The sequence below is a fragment of the Ammospiza caudacuta genome, chromosome 21 (assembly GCF_027887145.1).
Source record: "Ammospiza caudacuta isolate bAmmCau1 chromosome 21, bAmmCau1.pri, whole genome shotgun sequence".
NCBI lineage: Eukaryota > Metazoa > Chordata > Aves > Passeriformes > Passerellidae > Ammospiza > Ammospiza caudacuta.
The window spans coordinates 9,956,379-9,972,762 of NC_080613.1; the positions used below are offsets into that span (position 1 = coordinate 9,956,379).

At 51.4% G+C, this 16,384-nt stretch overlaps 1 protein-coding gene across 2 annotated transcripts in view; it reads right to left on the reverse strand.

The window, feature by feature from the left end:
• The window catches only part of PNPLA7 (patatin like phospholipase domain containing 7), a 135,761-nt gene that overhangs the window by 5,511 nt on the left and 113,866 nt on the right, over window positions 1-16,384 (reverse strand). For both annotated transcript variants that reach the window (XM_058818113.1, XM_058818112.1), the window contains exons 29-34: window positions 13,895-13,964; window positions 11,899-12,015; window positions 9,832-9,980; window positions 7,386-7,538; window positions 4,880-4,987; window positions 857-944 (exon numbers count right to left, since the gene is read on the reverse strand). In XM_058818113.1, coding sequence (XP_058674096.1) covers window positions 857-944; window positions 4,880-4,987; window positions 7,386-7,538; window positions 9,832-9,980; window positions 11,899-12,015; window positions 13,895-13,964 — 685 coding nt within the window. The remainder of the gene's footprint in view (window positions 1-856; window positions 945-4,879; window positions 4,988-7,385; window positions 7,539-9,831; window positions 9,981-11,898; window positions 12,016-13,894; window positions 13,965-16,384) is intronic.

Genomic DNA, 16,384 nt, shown 5'->3' on the forward strand with positions numbered 1-16,384 from the left:
GGACATCTCTGCAAACAGTCACAGATGGGAGCACTGCTAACTTTAGCTTTCCCTCTGCAGGAACAAGAATCAGGAGGAGGGGAAGAGACTGTTTAGAAAGAGCTCCAGCCCTGGTGACACACTCAGGGGTTTCAGGCCTGCAAGGCTCTGATCCTTTTGGATCTGGGAACTCCATAACCAGGGAGCTGCTCTGCAGGGCAGGGCCAGCACGGGGCACAGAGCCCCTCAGTGTCACCATGCAGGAGCTGCTACCTGCTCCTCTCCAGTTCACTGCTGCTCCCACACCAGGAGCACATAAAAAGCACTGGAGCCAGTGAGTCACTCCTGATCCTACTCATGACAGCAGGGAAAACATCCTTGAGGCAGGGCTTTAACTCAGCCTGCCCCAATCCAACATGGAAAAACATCCTTGGGGCAGGGCTTTAACTCAGCCTGCCCCAATCCAACATGGAAAAACATCCTTGGGGCAGGGCTTTAACTCAGCCTGCCCCAATCCAACATCCTTGGGGCAGGGCTTTAACTCAGCCTCCTCCCTGCCCAACAGGGCTGAGGATGGAGCCAGCAGAAGGGCACAGGACAGCCCAAGGGGATGGAAGCTGAGCTGCCCCTTGTGTTATTCCCTCAGCTGAGACTCCAGCAGGGATTATTCCCCCCTGGGAGCTGCCCGGGAAGAGGCTGGCAGCAGCTGCTGAGGACACCCCGACCGATCCCACTGTCCCAGAGGAGGTGGCAGGAGGGGGACACGGAGGGCCAGGGCCCTGAGGGAGCAGGGAGTGGCTGGCAGTGCCCTCGGTGAGCACAGGGAGGGCAGGGCAGGCAGGCAGGAGCTGTTCCTTGTCCCCATCCTGCCCCTCACCGTCGGCCAGAGGAGGAGCCTTGACTGGCTCGATGCGGGACACGATCTCAGCCAGGTCTGTGAAGGACGTGGTGGGACAGGTCACGTTCTGCAACACAGAGAAGGTGAAGGTTTGTCAGCAAATGTACACAGAAATGCACACAGAAATGTACAAGAAAATCCAAACAAGTCGAGACTGTATAAAAATGATATTGAACAGACAAAGCTCCAGACGCACAAATTCTGCACAGCTGCCCCCTCATTACTCATCAGTGAGAAATCCTGCAAACAGCTCTCCTGAGGCAGGTCTGGTGGCAGAGATGGGATTCCCAACAGTGGGACTTGCTTTTAAAGGCCCTTATTCCACCCACACAACAAGGAGCCTTATTAAAAAGACCCCAGAGACAATCACAGGAGGGGCTGGGCCCTGGCATGGACAGAGCTCTCCATGTGATTTTCTCCATCAGGGAGAGAAATCCATCCTTTGTGAGGGACTGCCTGGGCCAGGTGCAGCCCCCAGGGAGCTTCTGCTTTTGGGAGAAGGTGACCAGGGGGACACACAGTGGCCATCCCTCAGCTGGAGTGATGCCACAAAGGCTGCAGGGACAGGAGGGCACTGGGGTGAGCAGGACCCCCAGGAACCCCTAAAAGCCCCAGAGCTGGAGGTGCTGCAGTGAGCCAGAGCCTGCAGAAACATCTCCCACTGCAATTCCTCTCTCCAGTAAACCCTTGCTATTTTCATCTGTCTCATCCAAGCAGTGGGCTGAGTGTTCTCTATTTTGAGGAGTTCTTGCTCCAGTGTCTCCTCTAAGAAAACCCAACTTTGGCATTTAGGAGCCCTCCCAGGCTTCCTGCAGCCTCCCCTCCCTCTCTGGGGCTGGGCACAAGGTACCCAGGTGAACACCTCAACATCTCTCATCCTTTTTTAAACCCAGGGAGTTTAATGGACACAGCAACAACTCCAACCCAGAGGAAGATGGGGGAGAGCAGGCAGAGGGAACTCAGGAATTGCTGTGCCAGTTGTGTTCCCAAACACCCAGACCTGCCCATGTGCTCCCAGCCAGGGCAGCTTCCTAACACGGGGTTTTCTGAACAATCCTCTGCTCCTCTGGCAGGAACACCAAGCTGTGAATCACACAGCCCCTGTGGGGGCACAGCAGCAGCCCATTGCTGCTGCAGCAAAGTGCTCTCAGTTGACCTTTCATCTGGAGCTGATTTTGATGTAATTTAGAACAGCCAGAGCACAGAGCAGATCCAGGACAAGCAACGGGGGCAGAGACAGCCTGGAGGGAATGAAAAGGTACCTGTGTGAAATGAACAGCAGCAGCTCAGGACACACACCTTAAAGCATAAAGAAGTTGGGAAGCTCATTGTGACTGTTAAGGAACTGCTGGAAAGGATGAGTCAGCCCAGGCTCACTTTGAACATCCAACCTGAACATTCCCAGTGCAGATTCTGCAGGAAGCTCCTCCCCAGGACAGGGAAGAAAAGCTCCTTGAGAGCTCCAGCCTGTGCCACTCAGCTCAGTGAGGGACACCACTGGGACACAGCCAGGTCTGAGGCTGTCCCTGCACCCCAGAACCCAGGAGGATGAGGTGGCTGCAGAGAGCACTTGGGCAGAGAGTGCCAGGCTGTCCCTGGGAGCAGGAACAGGCTTTGGGTGGGATGGAAGGGCTCTGCATAAACAGCTGAACAAAATCCTGCAGGGCCCAGCACCTCAGTGTGTCCCAGGAAAACCATCAGCAGCTCCTGGGGTGAGGATGGATGGGAATGAAGAGTGACTGCACCCTCAGAAGCATCTGTCCCCAGCTGTCCCCCAGGTCAGCCTGTCTGAGGGCACTGGGGAGGCAGCTGCACCCCAAGCCTCAGCACCAGGACTGGAAATCACTTGTGGGAAACCAGGTGTCCTCCCACACTCATTTGGTGCTTCACAAACAGGAGTTTAGTGTTTCAGTGCTTCCTCTCACTACTTTTGAGGACAAAATCACCCTCCCATCAGATAACACAAAGCAAAGAAGTGTCTCATGTCTCACATCCACCTGAAACCCACTCTCAGACTTCTCTGGTTTTTTTTTTTCCAAGGAGGAAAGTTTTCTCTTTGGCACAATCTTTATGAAATAAATTAGAGGAGAAAGACAGTTACTATTGTAGTCCACTGGTTTATATTTAGCTTTGAATATGAATAACAGCTCAGTAGACAGAACTTCTCCAAGCAGACCCAATTAATGGTGCTGCAGCATTCCATTCTGGGGAGGAGTAAGGGCTGCTCAAAGTAAAGTTTATGTAAGGTTTCTGTTGTTTGTGTCTTCAGTATTTGCATTTTGGAGACAAGATAAACAGGGACTAAATGATCAAAGCAAAGGAGAAGCATCTAAATGATTAAATATCTGGATTTTTAAATAAAATTGCAATGCTCACGACATGGAAATGAGACAATAAGAAATGGCACTCAGCTTTCAGATGTTGAACACTCCAGAAATAGATGAAGAACTAAAACACATAAAGCATCAAAACCTTTGCTCATGAAAGGCAAGTTAAAAATATCAGCTGCTCTGCCTGGAAGATAACACAGCTAAAGGACTTAAGTGACTCTAATGGACTAAGAAAAGCAAGAAAAATACCCCAGTGGGAGCTGCAACAGTTGTAACTTCATAGAAATGAATCTCCTGCAACACAAGTCAGATGCAAAAATCTTGGTTTCAGGGGGCTCTGGAGTTTTAGGAGGGTGAGCAGATGATCCCACAGGTCCTTTGGATGCACAGAGCCCCTGGTTCCTGCTCCATAACCTGGCAGGGTGGGTGAGTCACTCTCCCGGCCCTGTTATTTCCATGCTGTGGCACCTCAGCAATCAGCACTTGGTGCCTCATTATCAAGTGAGTGCAGGGTCAGGCTGTGTCTGCAATGAGGAGGTGACAGATTTGCTCTCCAGGGCACTGAGGTGCCACAGAAGGCAGGGTAGGTGTGATAAATGCCCATCATGCTGCTGTGATAGCATGATTTAAGTGAAATATTCCCCTCCATTACTGCATCCTGTAAAAAGGGCAGTTTTAAAAGCAGTTTTCTTTAAAAGGAGTGTCTGTCACAGCACTGAAAATGTTTGAGGCTTTTTACTGGCTGGTGATAAAAGCAAGGCTGAAGTAGGACACAGCCAACTCTGAGACACACAATTCTCCCTGCCTTGACTTCTCCTTGTGATTTAACACAAAGCCTGAACCCCAGCCCCTCATGGCTGATCAGGGGGTGCCAGAGGTGCACTGAGGGCCCATCTTGTGCAGCCACACTGAAGCACCTCCTCATCCAGGTGTGCTCCCAGGGAGGAACCCCAGGCTGAGATCCCATGGATCTCATGGATCTCCAGTGGCTTCCTCCAGGGCTCAGTCCCTGTGTGCTCCTTCCAGAGCCACTCTGGCCCTGCCAGGCAGCGTGGGCAGATCCATGTGATGCTGGGAAGCGCCCCTGGAGCTGAGGGTGACATTCACCTCCTCCCAGCAGAGCCATTTCCACCCCTCAGTGACTCACAGCCTCTGCTGACACTGAGGGCACCTGGACGTGGAATCATCCACCCCTCATCCCTGGCCCAGTGTCCATCCTGCCATCCATCCTCTCCCTATCTCTGAGCCAAAGTGCTCTGCCACCCACCTCTGGAGAGCTGCAAATCCTCAGTGTCATCTCTCACCTCACTTGACTTCCCTCTGAAAGGATCATGACAACTATGATTCATTCTGGCCATCCCTTAAAAAATTACTGCTCATTTCCCTCTCTAAAAGATGATAAAAAAGAATTACTGAGTAAAACATGAAGGCTTTGTAGCACTTGGGTTTCAAATCAGAGGGATTCAAAGGAGAGGAAGGACAGTGAGCCCTTATATTGCCATATATTATCCAAATTCCTCAAAAAGGTGATAAATGTTTCTTAAAACCAACTGGAACTTCCCTGCCAGGAAATGCAGAGCACTGAGCTGTGGCCCAGCCTCAGGGCAGTCACTGTCCCCTGCCCCAGCCCTGAGCAGCTCCAGGAGCACAGAGCATTTCCCTGAGCACTTACATCAGTTTTGGATTTGCAGGTCTCCTGCCTGTCCTTCAGCATCTTGTCAAGGACTCCACTCCTGCACCACACATTAAATACAGTTTTCCCATGCTGGTATCCCACTTCCTGGAAAAAAAAAATCAGGAGAAAAAAAGTAATTAATAACTGACATTAGCATGGAAACAACTGGAAAAAAACAGACCCATTGCTCCAAGGTTTACTCTTTTTCTCAGAACACAGCAGAAATGATGATGAAAAATCAAATGAGAAGGACAGAGAAACAGGTTTGGGGAGCCCTGGATCCCATCTCCAGCCCTGGTTCTGGCAGCAGCACTAAACCTCTGGTGCTGTCTCTCCTCCAGTTTCTGGATGAGGGTTCAGAGCCTTCCTTGGGGCTGGAATTCACTTCCCACCATCTATCCCAGCCCAGGGTGGGGGTGATTAAGGGGAGAAAAAGGAACTGACAGCTCTGCCACTGACAGGTCAGGCTGACCCAAAATAATCAGGGGAAGCTGAGCTGCAGGAACAGCCACCCCTGCTCTGGGCTGAACACAAGGGGTATGACATGAAGAGATTTCAGTTCCTTGGAAAATGCTGGTGCCCATTTCTATTTCCTGTAAAATCCAGGCACAGAGCTGAAATAAATCCCCCCAGCCCCTAAGGATAAAGGAATGCCTGGACTGTCCTTCCCTTAGGACAGCACAGTTTAAAGGACAGAGGTTACTGAGCTGTGCTGCAGGGAATGCGGGTCCAGGAGGTGCTGCCCCTCCATCCTGCAGTGTCTGGTGCCAAGAAGCTGCTCACAGACAGTGACACTCGTGAGGAACTGCCCTTCTCTCAGGTTTTATTGCACTGACAAAATCTGCCTGGTGCTTTTACATCTCTTTAACAGCAGCACATTAGAACAGAGCAGGGATGTGACAGCTCACGATCTGCTCCCGTGATGAACTACCACACCTGTCTGTCAAGGTTTTCACACCAGCCAGGGCTCTCCAGCTGGCAAAGAACAAAGAATTATTTATCAGCAAAGTCCTAGATCCACAAGCAGACAGCAGTATTTGCCCAGGGGCCAAGAGGCACCAAATATCCCAGGGAAAATATTTACACTGGGGAAATCAGCTGGAGGTTTGGAGTAGCTGCTGCGTGTCCTGAGGAGTCTCTCAGATGGGAACCTGCAGGGCTAAGCTGTGCTCCTGGGGTTGGTCAGTGTTTGCTAAGCCAGGACCAGAGAGAGCAGTCTGCAGCTAAGGAACATCACAGCTTCTCACTAAAGTGTAATGGACATTGACTTCAAGGAGGAGTGGAGATTTTCCAGCCTGGGAGAGGAGCAAAGCTCTGAAGGAATATCTGGACATGGAAGATGCCTGCAGGCTAAAACAGGCAAAGAATGGAAGGAGGCAGCAAAATCATTTTCTTGACAGGAGACACTGAGCCAGGATGGCTTTTGCTGTCCTGCCTGAGCAGGGACATTTCTGCTGTGAACACTGGATCATGTCAGCAGGACAATTCCCTGCACACCTCTGTGCCAGCTCTGCCCCTGCCGGGCTCTGACACAAACAAACACAACCCATGCCAGTGATGTGTGAACTGGCAGCATCACTTCAACACCCTGACACTGGTGCCACTTCCTGACCCTCTAAGGGCTGCAGAGGAATTGTGGATGATGTTTTTTTCACAGAAACGTTCAAACGTTCACAGAACGAGGTATTTTCACATTTCCCTCCATTTCTGGGATTCAAGGCCTCCCTGACAGATTTCTGCAAACCTTTCATGATACAACAGGCTCCAGGAGGAGGGGAAAGTGAGGACAAACCCCAGCCCACAGCAATGCCAAACCCCAAACCTGCCCAGAGCAGCTCTCACCCAGCAGCTGAGCCCGAACTGCCACGCAACAGAGCAAGGCAACCCATCCCTTCACAGGTCATGACAGAATCAAGATTACAAACTCAATTCCTGCTGCTAATCCAATCTCCCAGCTGGGATATCATTCCACAGCATTATTGAGTGTCAATTATTCACTCTGCCAACGCACTCCTCGCGCTCTGCACTGGCTGCAGCACTAATTAACAGCAGCAGGGCTGTGAGGGGCAGGGCTGTGAGGGGCAGTGAGGGTCAGAGCAGTGGAGGAGCAGGGCTGTGAGGGGCAGAGAAGTGAGAAGCAGGGCCGTGAGGGGCAGATCTGTGAGGGGCAGAGCTGTGAGGAACAGGGCCGTGAGGAGCAGGGCCGTGAGGAGCAGTGAGGGGCAGGGCAGTGAGGAGTAGGGCAGTTAAGAAAATGGCAGTGAGGAGAAGAGCAGTGAGGGGCAGGAGTGTGAGGGGCAGGAGTGTGAGGGGCTGTGAGGAGAAGGGCGGTGAGGAAAAGAGCCGTGAGGGGCAGGGCTGTGAGGAGCAGGGCACTAAGGGGCAGTCTCACTGGGCAGGGCTGTGAGGGGCAGGGCTGTGAGGGGCAGGGCTGTGAGGGGCAGTCTCACTGGGCAGGGCTGTGAGGGGCAGGGCTTCGCCCTGGGTTGTCAGGGGCACTCACACAGATCTCGTCGAACTTGCCGAAGTCCAGGGTGCCGTAGCGGTCGATGGGGGGCCGGATGTACTCGCAGTAGTCGCTGTTCTTCACCATCTCCAGCTGCCGCACACAGCACACGTAGGCCAGACGTGTCTGGATCTCGGCCATGTTCAGCACCTGCTCAGCACAATTTCACAAATTCAGCTCCTCCAGGTGGGTTTCAGAACGTGCTCGGTGCGCTCAGCACAAAGAAGTGAGCTGGTGTCTCATGTTGGAAATGGAGCTGTGTGCTCTACCGCCATCTGTCAGAGCTGGGGCAGCTCTCTGCTGTCCATGGGGCAGTTGTTTCTTTATCTCTCCCACAGCCAACCCTCCCTCCAGGAGATCTCTGCTGTCCATGGCCACTGAGTGTCCCTGCAGGGCTGATCCAATGCCAGCATCCCATGGGGAGATGCTGCGCCCAGGGCAGGAGCCAAGCATTCCTGCCTGGATCCAATCTGAGCCTGGCACAGCACAGCAGCCTCTGCCCCCTGCATTGCCAGAGGAGCAGCTTTGTGCTGCCCTGCATGGCCAGAGGGAGCCCAGGCCCATCTGCAGCAGCCCTGGAGCTGCAGAGGAAAACTCCCCCCTTGTGCAGGATCCCTGCTGCAGCAGAGCCACAGCTGGCACTGCAGGAGGGCTGAGCCCCCATGGGATGGGGCTGGGACACCGCCCTGGCACACAGGGGACAGGGCATGGTCTGACTATGGCAGGGGGTTTTGTTTGTTTGTACTCTTGCATTTGTATTTTAATTGCCCTAGTAAAGAACTGTTATTCCTGCTCCCATATCTTTGCCTGAGAGGCCCCTTAATTTCAAAATCATAATAATTCAGAGGGAAGGGGTTTACATTTTCCATTTCAGGGGAGGCTCCTGCCTTCCTCAGCACACACCTGTCTGTTCAAACTAAGACAGCTGGCACCTGGTGATGCCCTGGCACAGCAGCAACTCCAGCTGGGCCCCAGAGTGGGCAGGCAGGGAGTGTCCATGGTCAGCACAGGAAGGGAATTGCCTTCCAACAAGCTTGAACCAAGACTTGCATTCCAGGATACAGTGAAATATATAAAGAATTTAGAGATCTTTGCCGAGCTGAGGGACACAGTGGTCCTCCAAGGCAGAAATCAGTGATGCCCCATCCCTGCCAGTGTTCAAGGCCAGGCTGGACAGGGCTTGGAGCTTTGGGGGGGAACTGAATGAGCTTTAAGGTCCCTTCCAGCCCCAGCCAGTCTGTAATTCCATGGTTCTCTGATCTGTCCAGTGCCAGGGCAGAGATTTTGCAGAATGGCTGAGGTGGACAGGGACCCTTTGAGATCATCCAGTCCATCCCTGAGATCATCCACTCCATCCCTCCTGCCCAGGCAGGGCCAGCTGAGGGACCTTGTCCAAGACCATGTCCAGCTGAGTTTTGACCATTTTTACAGATGGAAACTCTACCAGCCCTCTGTTTGGCCAGTGTTTCACCGCTACCAATAAATAAAAAGTGTTTTTTGGTGTTCAGAAGGAGTTCCATGTTTCCACGGTTGCCTACTGCCATTCAGGCAGTTGGAATATTTCACTGGGTACTACTGAGAGCAATTCCAAGTGGAGAATGCAATTGGGAGGAAAGAATTAAAATCAATATTCACTTGGGGGACAGCAGCAGAGCCAGGTAATTTAGGAAATGTAGAATACGGAAGAGAGTTGGCCTGAGCACATGCAACAAAAGGAAAATAATAAAATCATGCTCTGCAGACCCATGTTTATCAGTTGCACTTAATTACTGCCAAGTGCTAAAATCTCCCTAAATCAGCAGTTCAAAGACACAGGATAGGAAATGAGCTGGACAGATTTATTGCTTTTATGGGTAAAATTAATAAATTCTGACTTTATCAGAACGTATGCAGATCCAAGAAAAGATTTCTTTGCTCTAAGAATTCTGCCAGCCCCTTCCACATCACTGCCTTCCCTGTGGTGTCAAGGCACTGCCCAGTTTTTTGAACAAGAATTCACATTTCAGGAGAAAAGGCGACTCAGGGGTGCCCCCATCACTGCACAGCTCCTGAAAGGTGCCTGTGCTCAGCTGGGGCTGGGCTCTGTCTGCAGCAGCACTGACACAGCCAGAGCACACAGCCTCCAGCTGTGCCAAGGGAAATTCAGGTTGGATATCAGGAAGAATTTTTTTACAGAAAGAGTGATAAAGTTGTGGAATGGCTGCCCAGGGAGGTGGTGGAGTCCCCATCCCTGGGTGTGTTGAACAAAGCCTGGATGTGGCACTGGGTGCCAGGGTTGAGTTGAGGGGTTGGGGCTGGGTTGGACTTGATGATCTTGAAGGTCTCTTCCAACCTGGTCGTTCTGTGAAATCCATCAAAACAACAAATCTGGCCCTGAGAAACAGAGGGAATCTTCCCACTTCTCCCACTGCCCTGGAAAACCATTCCAGCCCAGCCCCAGTACCTTGACTTTCTCAGCCAGGGGGTTCCACCTCTTCCAGAGCAGCCACCAGCCGCTCAGGCAGTCGCCGTAGTTGGTCAGGTCGGTCTCGTCGCGGCTGCCCACGTCGATGGCGATCACCACCTTGGCCCCCATGGACCTGGCCACGTCAGCTGGGGACAGCAGGTGTCAGAGCCCCTGTGTCACCTCCCTGCTGCCCCAGGTGCAGGTACAGACCTGCACGGCTCAGGGGTGGCACCCGAGGTCGCACCCGCCGCGAGCGGGCAGCAGGACAGAAGTGCCCATGGGTGCCCATCCCTGCAGGGATCCAAAGGTGCATGTGGCACTTGGGGACATGGGTTACTGCTGGGGAGTGACTGGGCTCAGCCTTAGAGGGATCTGCAGCCTGAACAACTCTGTGATTCCACATGACCTCTGCAACAGCTCTGCCCAGACCATTCCTGCTCAGGGAGGCTCTGTGGGGAGGGAGGGATCCCAAATCCTGCACCAACCAAGCCCTGAGTGACCCCAGGGTGAGTCCCCACTGCTGGGGGACATCACTGACAGGGGATGCTTTGCCCCAGATCAGTGGGATGACCTGACCCTCCCTGAGGTCACCAGGCAGCAGGGGACAGGGCACACAGCACCAGGGCAGTGACACCACATTGGGTATAATGGCATAGAGCACATCAAACCCACATTAATTCCAAAAAAAGACCCGGGGGACCTGCACAGAGAACAAATGGCAGTGCCTTAGAGAGAGCAGTGCCAACGCTGCAGGGAGAAGGTGACAATGGGAGGAGCAGGACAGGGCCCTGCCAGCAAGGAGAGGCTGGATTGCAGCCTGAGAACAGCTCTGGGATCCAAGAGAAGGATTCACAGCTGAAAGTGGGAAGAGAAATGAGGCAACACTTCCCACTTCAAGGTCAGTAAAAGGACGAGCTGCAGTCTTTGGATATGGGTGAGGATTTAGGGAAGCGCCAGGGGAGGGAAGAGAAGGACATGAACCTCACAGAATGGATTTCTATTTCTTTCACACCCCCAGAGTCCAAGATAGTTGCAGTTTCCAGAATAGTTTTGCGTAGGAAAACCACAGCTCCTGAAGAGCCAATTTAGAGGCTTAATTTAGACACTTCTTTAGATCAGATCTGTTCTGTGACTTGGATTTATATTCCTGGGCTTGTTCAGGCTATTGTTTCCCACCCAGTGTCACCTGTGCCTGCTCTTTGCCCTCTCCAGCTGTGGAGATGCAAGAGCTGCTATGGTTTGCAGTCCACAATTCTAGCTTACAAGCACAGAGAATGGAGATGCTGATCAGGAGGATCTATTTTGTGCTATTTCAGTTTCTGGGTTTTAGGTAAATACAACCCTGATGGAAAAATAAAGTCAGGGTGTGACAGGAAGATGTAAATGACTCAGGTTGTTCAGGTGGGAGTCTCTGCCTGGGGTTCCTCCCTCTTTACCTGAGTCCCAAACTGCAGTGACCCTGCAGGGCTCTGCTGCCTCAGCCACCCCTGAGCCACCCATCCTCCTGACTGCAGTGAAACCTGACACAAAACACATCCCAAACACGGCCAGTTCACACCCCTGGGCCCTGCTGGGGGGTTCACACCTCATCCCACACCCCACATCCCTCCTTCCATGGCCCCATGATTCCCCCACTGCCACATGCTCCAGGTGACACCAGCCTGAGCAGCAAATGCTGTGTTCTCTCAGAATTATTTCCTAATTAACTGATTGAAGAGAAACTCCAAGGTAGATTACGTGTCTGTGGTTTGATTCCTCTTCTCTCCCTTCAGCAAGCACTAAATTAGACTTAGCTGAATAGAACATACATACTTAGCTGAACAGAACTTCGGGAGTTGTATGTTCAGAATTTGGCTAACAGGAAATCATTAAAAAGAAGTGTTAATAAAGCCAAGATAAAGAGAACACCCAGGAAACTGAGAGCAAGGACTCTGGGTAACCAGCATGAGGTTAAAGGTGTCTGTGAGATTTCTCTGTGTTTTAGGGAAAAACAAGAGCCCCGAGGCTTGCAGGCTGTTTGATGGGCAGGACTGGGAATTTCTCTCCCATGAGCTGTGCTCCTACCTGGCAGGTTGTTGATGTAGCCCCCATCCATGAGGAGATGGCCATCCTTGGGGTCACACAGGGGTGGCATGTACCCCGAGAGGGACATGCTGGCCCGGACATACCTCCACAGGGAGCCTGCAGGGAGGGCAGCAGCATTAATTAATCAGCCAGCATTAATTACTGCCACGCAGGGGGGAGGCTGCTGCACTCATTAAGATAATCAAGAGATAGAGGCTTTCCTCAGAACACTGTGAGGAAGTTATTAAAACAGTTTGTTATTTTCTGTATCACACTACTGGCCAGGATAAAACACAGACTAGGCAGACATCAGGCAAAGCCCCAGAATCCACAGTTTTAAGCCCATTCCTCACATTTACTGCCTCCTGCGGGATCTCAGCATATTCCTACTACAGGGAGCACCAGGGTTTGGAGCTGGGGCTGAGGGGGAAGGAAAAGATGCAGCTGCAGTCACTGTGTTCTACAGAGATCCACAAACCCCGACTTTTAGCAGGATCTGAACCTGAAAAATACAAGCTGTAGTACCCCCAAAAATTCTCTTTTCCCTCCTCTGCAACAAGCAAATGTTTTGTCTTGTGAAACCACTGCAAATGCCTGCTGGGGATCATTATCTTCTCTTGGGCCATTTCAATTGGTGCTGTAAGGAACAGTAATAATCCTTTAAGCTGCTAGAAACAAAGTTTAGTCAAGTAGAAATTGATTGGCCGTGTTTCCTGTAAAACATTCTGCTTTAAGGCTCTTATACACTGATTTTTCTCTTAACATTTGCATCAACCAAATTGGGAGGACACTGCATTTCCACAGGCCAAGAGGCTTGTCTGGGAAATGAATCTTTAAAATACCAAGATAAGTGAGCCTTGCAGTGCTAAATCACTGCTCAGTAATTAACTGCTTGGTGCTTCTAACAGCAACTCTTCCCAGCAAATTCCCTGGGAATTGATTTTCTTTTGGTGTTTTCTTTTTAAAACAGATAACAGCTCTGTTTTTAATTCTAACCCAGCACTCCTGCTGTTAGCACAGGTTAATGCTGGCACATTTGGGGGTTATTATTAATAGTTTTAGTGGAACTTCCACCCAAGGAAACTGCTGACGTGTGTTACACCTCACAGACCAAACCAAGATGGGAAATGGCAGCAGCTGGGAACTTAATTTATCTCCATTCAGTGGAGACAACCGTAACCATTCTCCAGCTGATTTCTTTCCTTCCATTAAACTTCCACGGGGACAAGCAGCTGGCTGGAGTGAGTTTCCTGACCTCAACTGGCTTAAGCTGCTGTGGAATGGGAATACAAAACCTCTGAGAAGGGTTAATCCTTTGTCTGCTTGTTTTAGCTGCCCTGATCAAAGCCCGGAGTCCTTCAGCAGCTCCATAACCCCCCTGGCACGGCAGGAATGGGCAGTGTGACCTGTGCCAGCCCCAGGGACAAACATCAGATGTGACAGCAAAGGCTGCAGCTCCCCCCAGGAATATCTGGGGCACCTGGAGGTCTCCCCTGCAGGCTGAGTCACTGACTGACAAAAGGCAAAGGCAGGGACACATCCCAGGCACCTCACATCCTCCTCCCCTCTTCACTCAGTGAGAAACAGAAAGGACTGATCACAAATGAGAGCCCAACTCAGCCCCTGCTTCAGGCAGAGCCTGTTCTGGGGGAACACAGCTTCATTTAGGGGAATTTGAATTGTCAAAGGCTTTGGGTGCTTTAAGTCTGATTTATGGCTAGAATACCTGCACTTCACTTTAAGGATGCTTTAAATATACAGAAAGGTGCCAATGGAGCCATTTTCTCCCCAAACAGTGAATGCAGCATCTCATTTAATTCCCTCCCAGCAGCCCTGTCCCTTGTCACCTGTGTACAGCCACAGCTTGGTGCTCAGCAGGTAACACAGAGGGGAGAAACAAAAGGACAGACACATTTCAAAGGTGAGACAAGCTCCAGGAAGAAGGGTGACCCTGAAGCTCCCATAATGACTGAAGGCCTGGAGAGGCCACACTCACCATCCCTGTGCACCCTCATGGCCGAGGCAGTGATGTCAGTGGTGATGGTGAAGTAAGGAATCCACAGATCCTGCAACAGAGGAGTCCCAAATTCACTAAATCTGTCCCCTTGCACTTGACCACAGCCTGTGCCTGACACACAGCAGAGCAACAACCTCTGGACCTTACCAGACAGAGCTACAGACACACACCTGCATGGATGAAGGAAACCCCACAGTCCTGTGTTTAAATTAATAAATTTGTCTCTCGTGCAAACAATTCATTCAGAACCAGGGCAGACAAAAATGCTCCTGTCCTTTCTGCAGTAGCAAGAGCCCCTGGTTCCAGCAGAGTGTGCAGAGGCAGCACAGAGAGCTCCTCACACAAACAGAGCCACCTTCTACAGAGGGTTTTTGTTTTAATTTCAGGTGAAGGGTGGGGTCTGATGGTCACTCCCATCCCAAGGGATCCCGAGGCTGTTTAATCCTGGAGGACATGAAGAACATGATCATCCATGGCCTCCTGACTGAGCAATGGCCAATCTGTACCTCCTGGTGATGGAGCCAGGGTCATCCCTTCAGCAGGAAATGCAGACCCAACATTTTCTGGAATCAAAGAGGACAACACCAAACTCTGGAGCACTGGCTACAGGAACAAAGGACCCTGCAAGGTACATCTCCAGGAAGGTTCTAGAGGTTGCCTGAGATCCTGCAGGGTAACACAACAGTGGGGATGTGGAACAGAAGGAGGGTGAGACACAAAAAGAATGGCTGAGCCAAGAGCTTTGGGAGTTTATTCAATGGGGCCAGCCCTGCTCCTGGCAGGGGAAGTTCTCCCTCTGGTTTCAGCTGTGTCTCACCTCCCACCTGCTGGAAAAAGCAAAGGGAAGGTGACCTCCCAAGTGTGCAGGGCTCTGCTGGAGAGAGGACAGTTTTGGAAAGTTTCCATGGTGCCTGCTGAAATGGTAGCTGCCAAGGGGAAGCAGGAGGACTTGTCTGCGTAAACTGAGCTTGTGTCCTGTTCCCAGGAACAGCTGATGCTGCTCTGTCAATCAGAAAACTTGAATCAAGGCTGAAGAGGAAAACCTGCCCTCCCAGGCAGCCTTTGTTCTCTGGACACAGTGCCTGGGCCTTCCCCAGCACAGCTTTAATGGCCCTTAAACCCAAACCCAACACAGGTTTGGACTCCAGGACCACTGGAGCTGGAAGCCCTCCCTCCCTGGCCAGGCTGCAGCTCCTGGTGGGATTTCTGTGCTGTTCAGCCTGAAATGCTGCACTGCCAAGCAGCAGAGGTTTTTCTGCTGAATTTAATCTCCTCAGCAGCTCTGCAAAGCTGGTGGGACTGGGGAGGGCTCACAGGCACTGCACCAGGATCACAACCCCAGTGTAAATGCCAGAGCAAAGTGCATGAATAAAGAGTGATTACAAGAGAATCAGGGTGCCTCTCCATGCTGAAGATATTCTGGGGATTGTACTTCTCAGTGCATCAAGCACATATTAAGCAGAAATAGGGGAATGGGAGAAGAAGCCTCTCTGACACCTCCTTTCATGCTCCTGCAAACACCTGCACAAAGCAAACCAACCCAAGCCCTCCCACGCAGCAATAAAGCCTCACTGCTCAGGGATTGTTCCACTGATTTTGGAACTGAGCATCATTCAAGTCTGAAACAGGACTTAATAAAAGTCTTGTCTGATTCCTCACACCTGAGCCCCCAGCTGAGATGATTTATAAGGGCATTTTGGCATGGAGATAAGAATTGGAGAAATCTTATCCCCATGCCAAAATGGAGAATAAGAATTCCAGAGGCTGATGCTCTCACAGAAGGATGGGTAATTCAAGAGGAAAATAGCTCTATTTCTTGAGAAATGTCCTCCAAGCACCCTGGCCTGGGTTTGTGTGTGTCCAAGGGCCCCATCCTGGGTTTGGGTGTGCCCTGTGAGGGTCTCACGTGGATGATCCCAGCTTGGGGAGTGCCTGTGGCTGGAAGCAGTGATGGGGTTTTTGTCACCAGGGCCCCCACACAAGCAGCACTGCTGGGAATCAGGAGACACCCACATTACAAGGGTTGGCAGAGAGCAAATTTCAGAGAAAATGGAAACCTCCCTTCCAGTGTCAGAAATAACAGCTCAACGTCAGCACTCCTGCTCCTGTGGGGGAGAGGGGTGAGGGCTCTGTGGGAAGCACAGGGGTGTCACCTCACAGCCACAGCAGCAAAGAGGAGGATCTGGCCCAGAACTTCTAAATTTTAAACTTTTCTAGAGCAACAAGGGTCAGCCCCTTGGTAGGAAGCTCCCAGGTTTGCCTGGGATCACTGCAGATCCTCCCAGGAAGGAGCAGCTGTGGCCAAGCACCCAAACACAACCTCTGCTTGTAAGGCTGTAATTGATTTTTACTGATAGGAATTTCCAGGTAGAAATCATTGCTACCTAGCCATACCCACCCTAGCTAGGGAGAAAAGATGGATGTTTGTAGTTTGGATCCTTTAAATTCATTGATAAAATACTTTTTCAA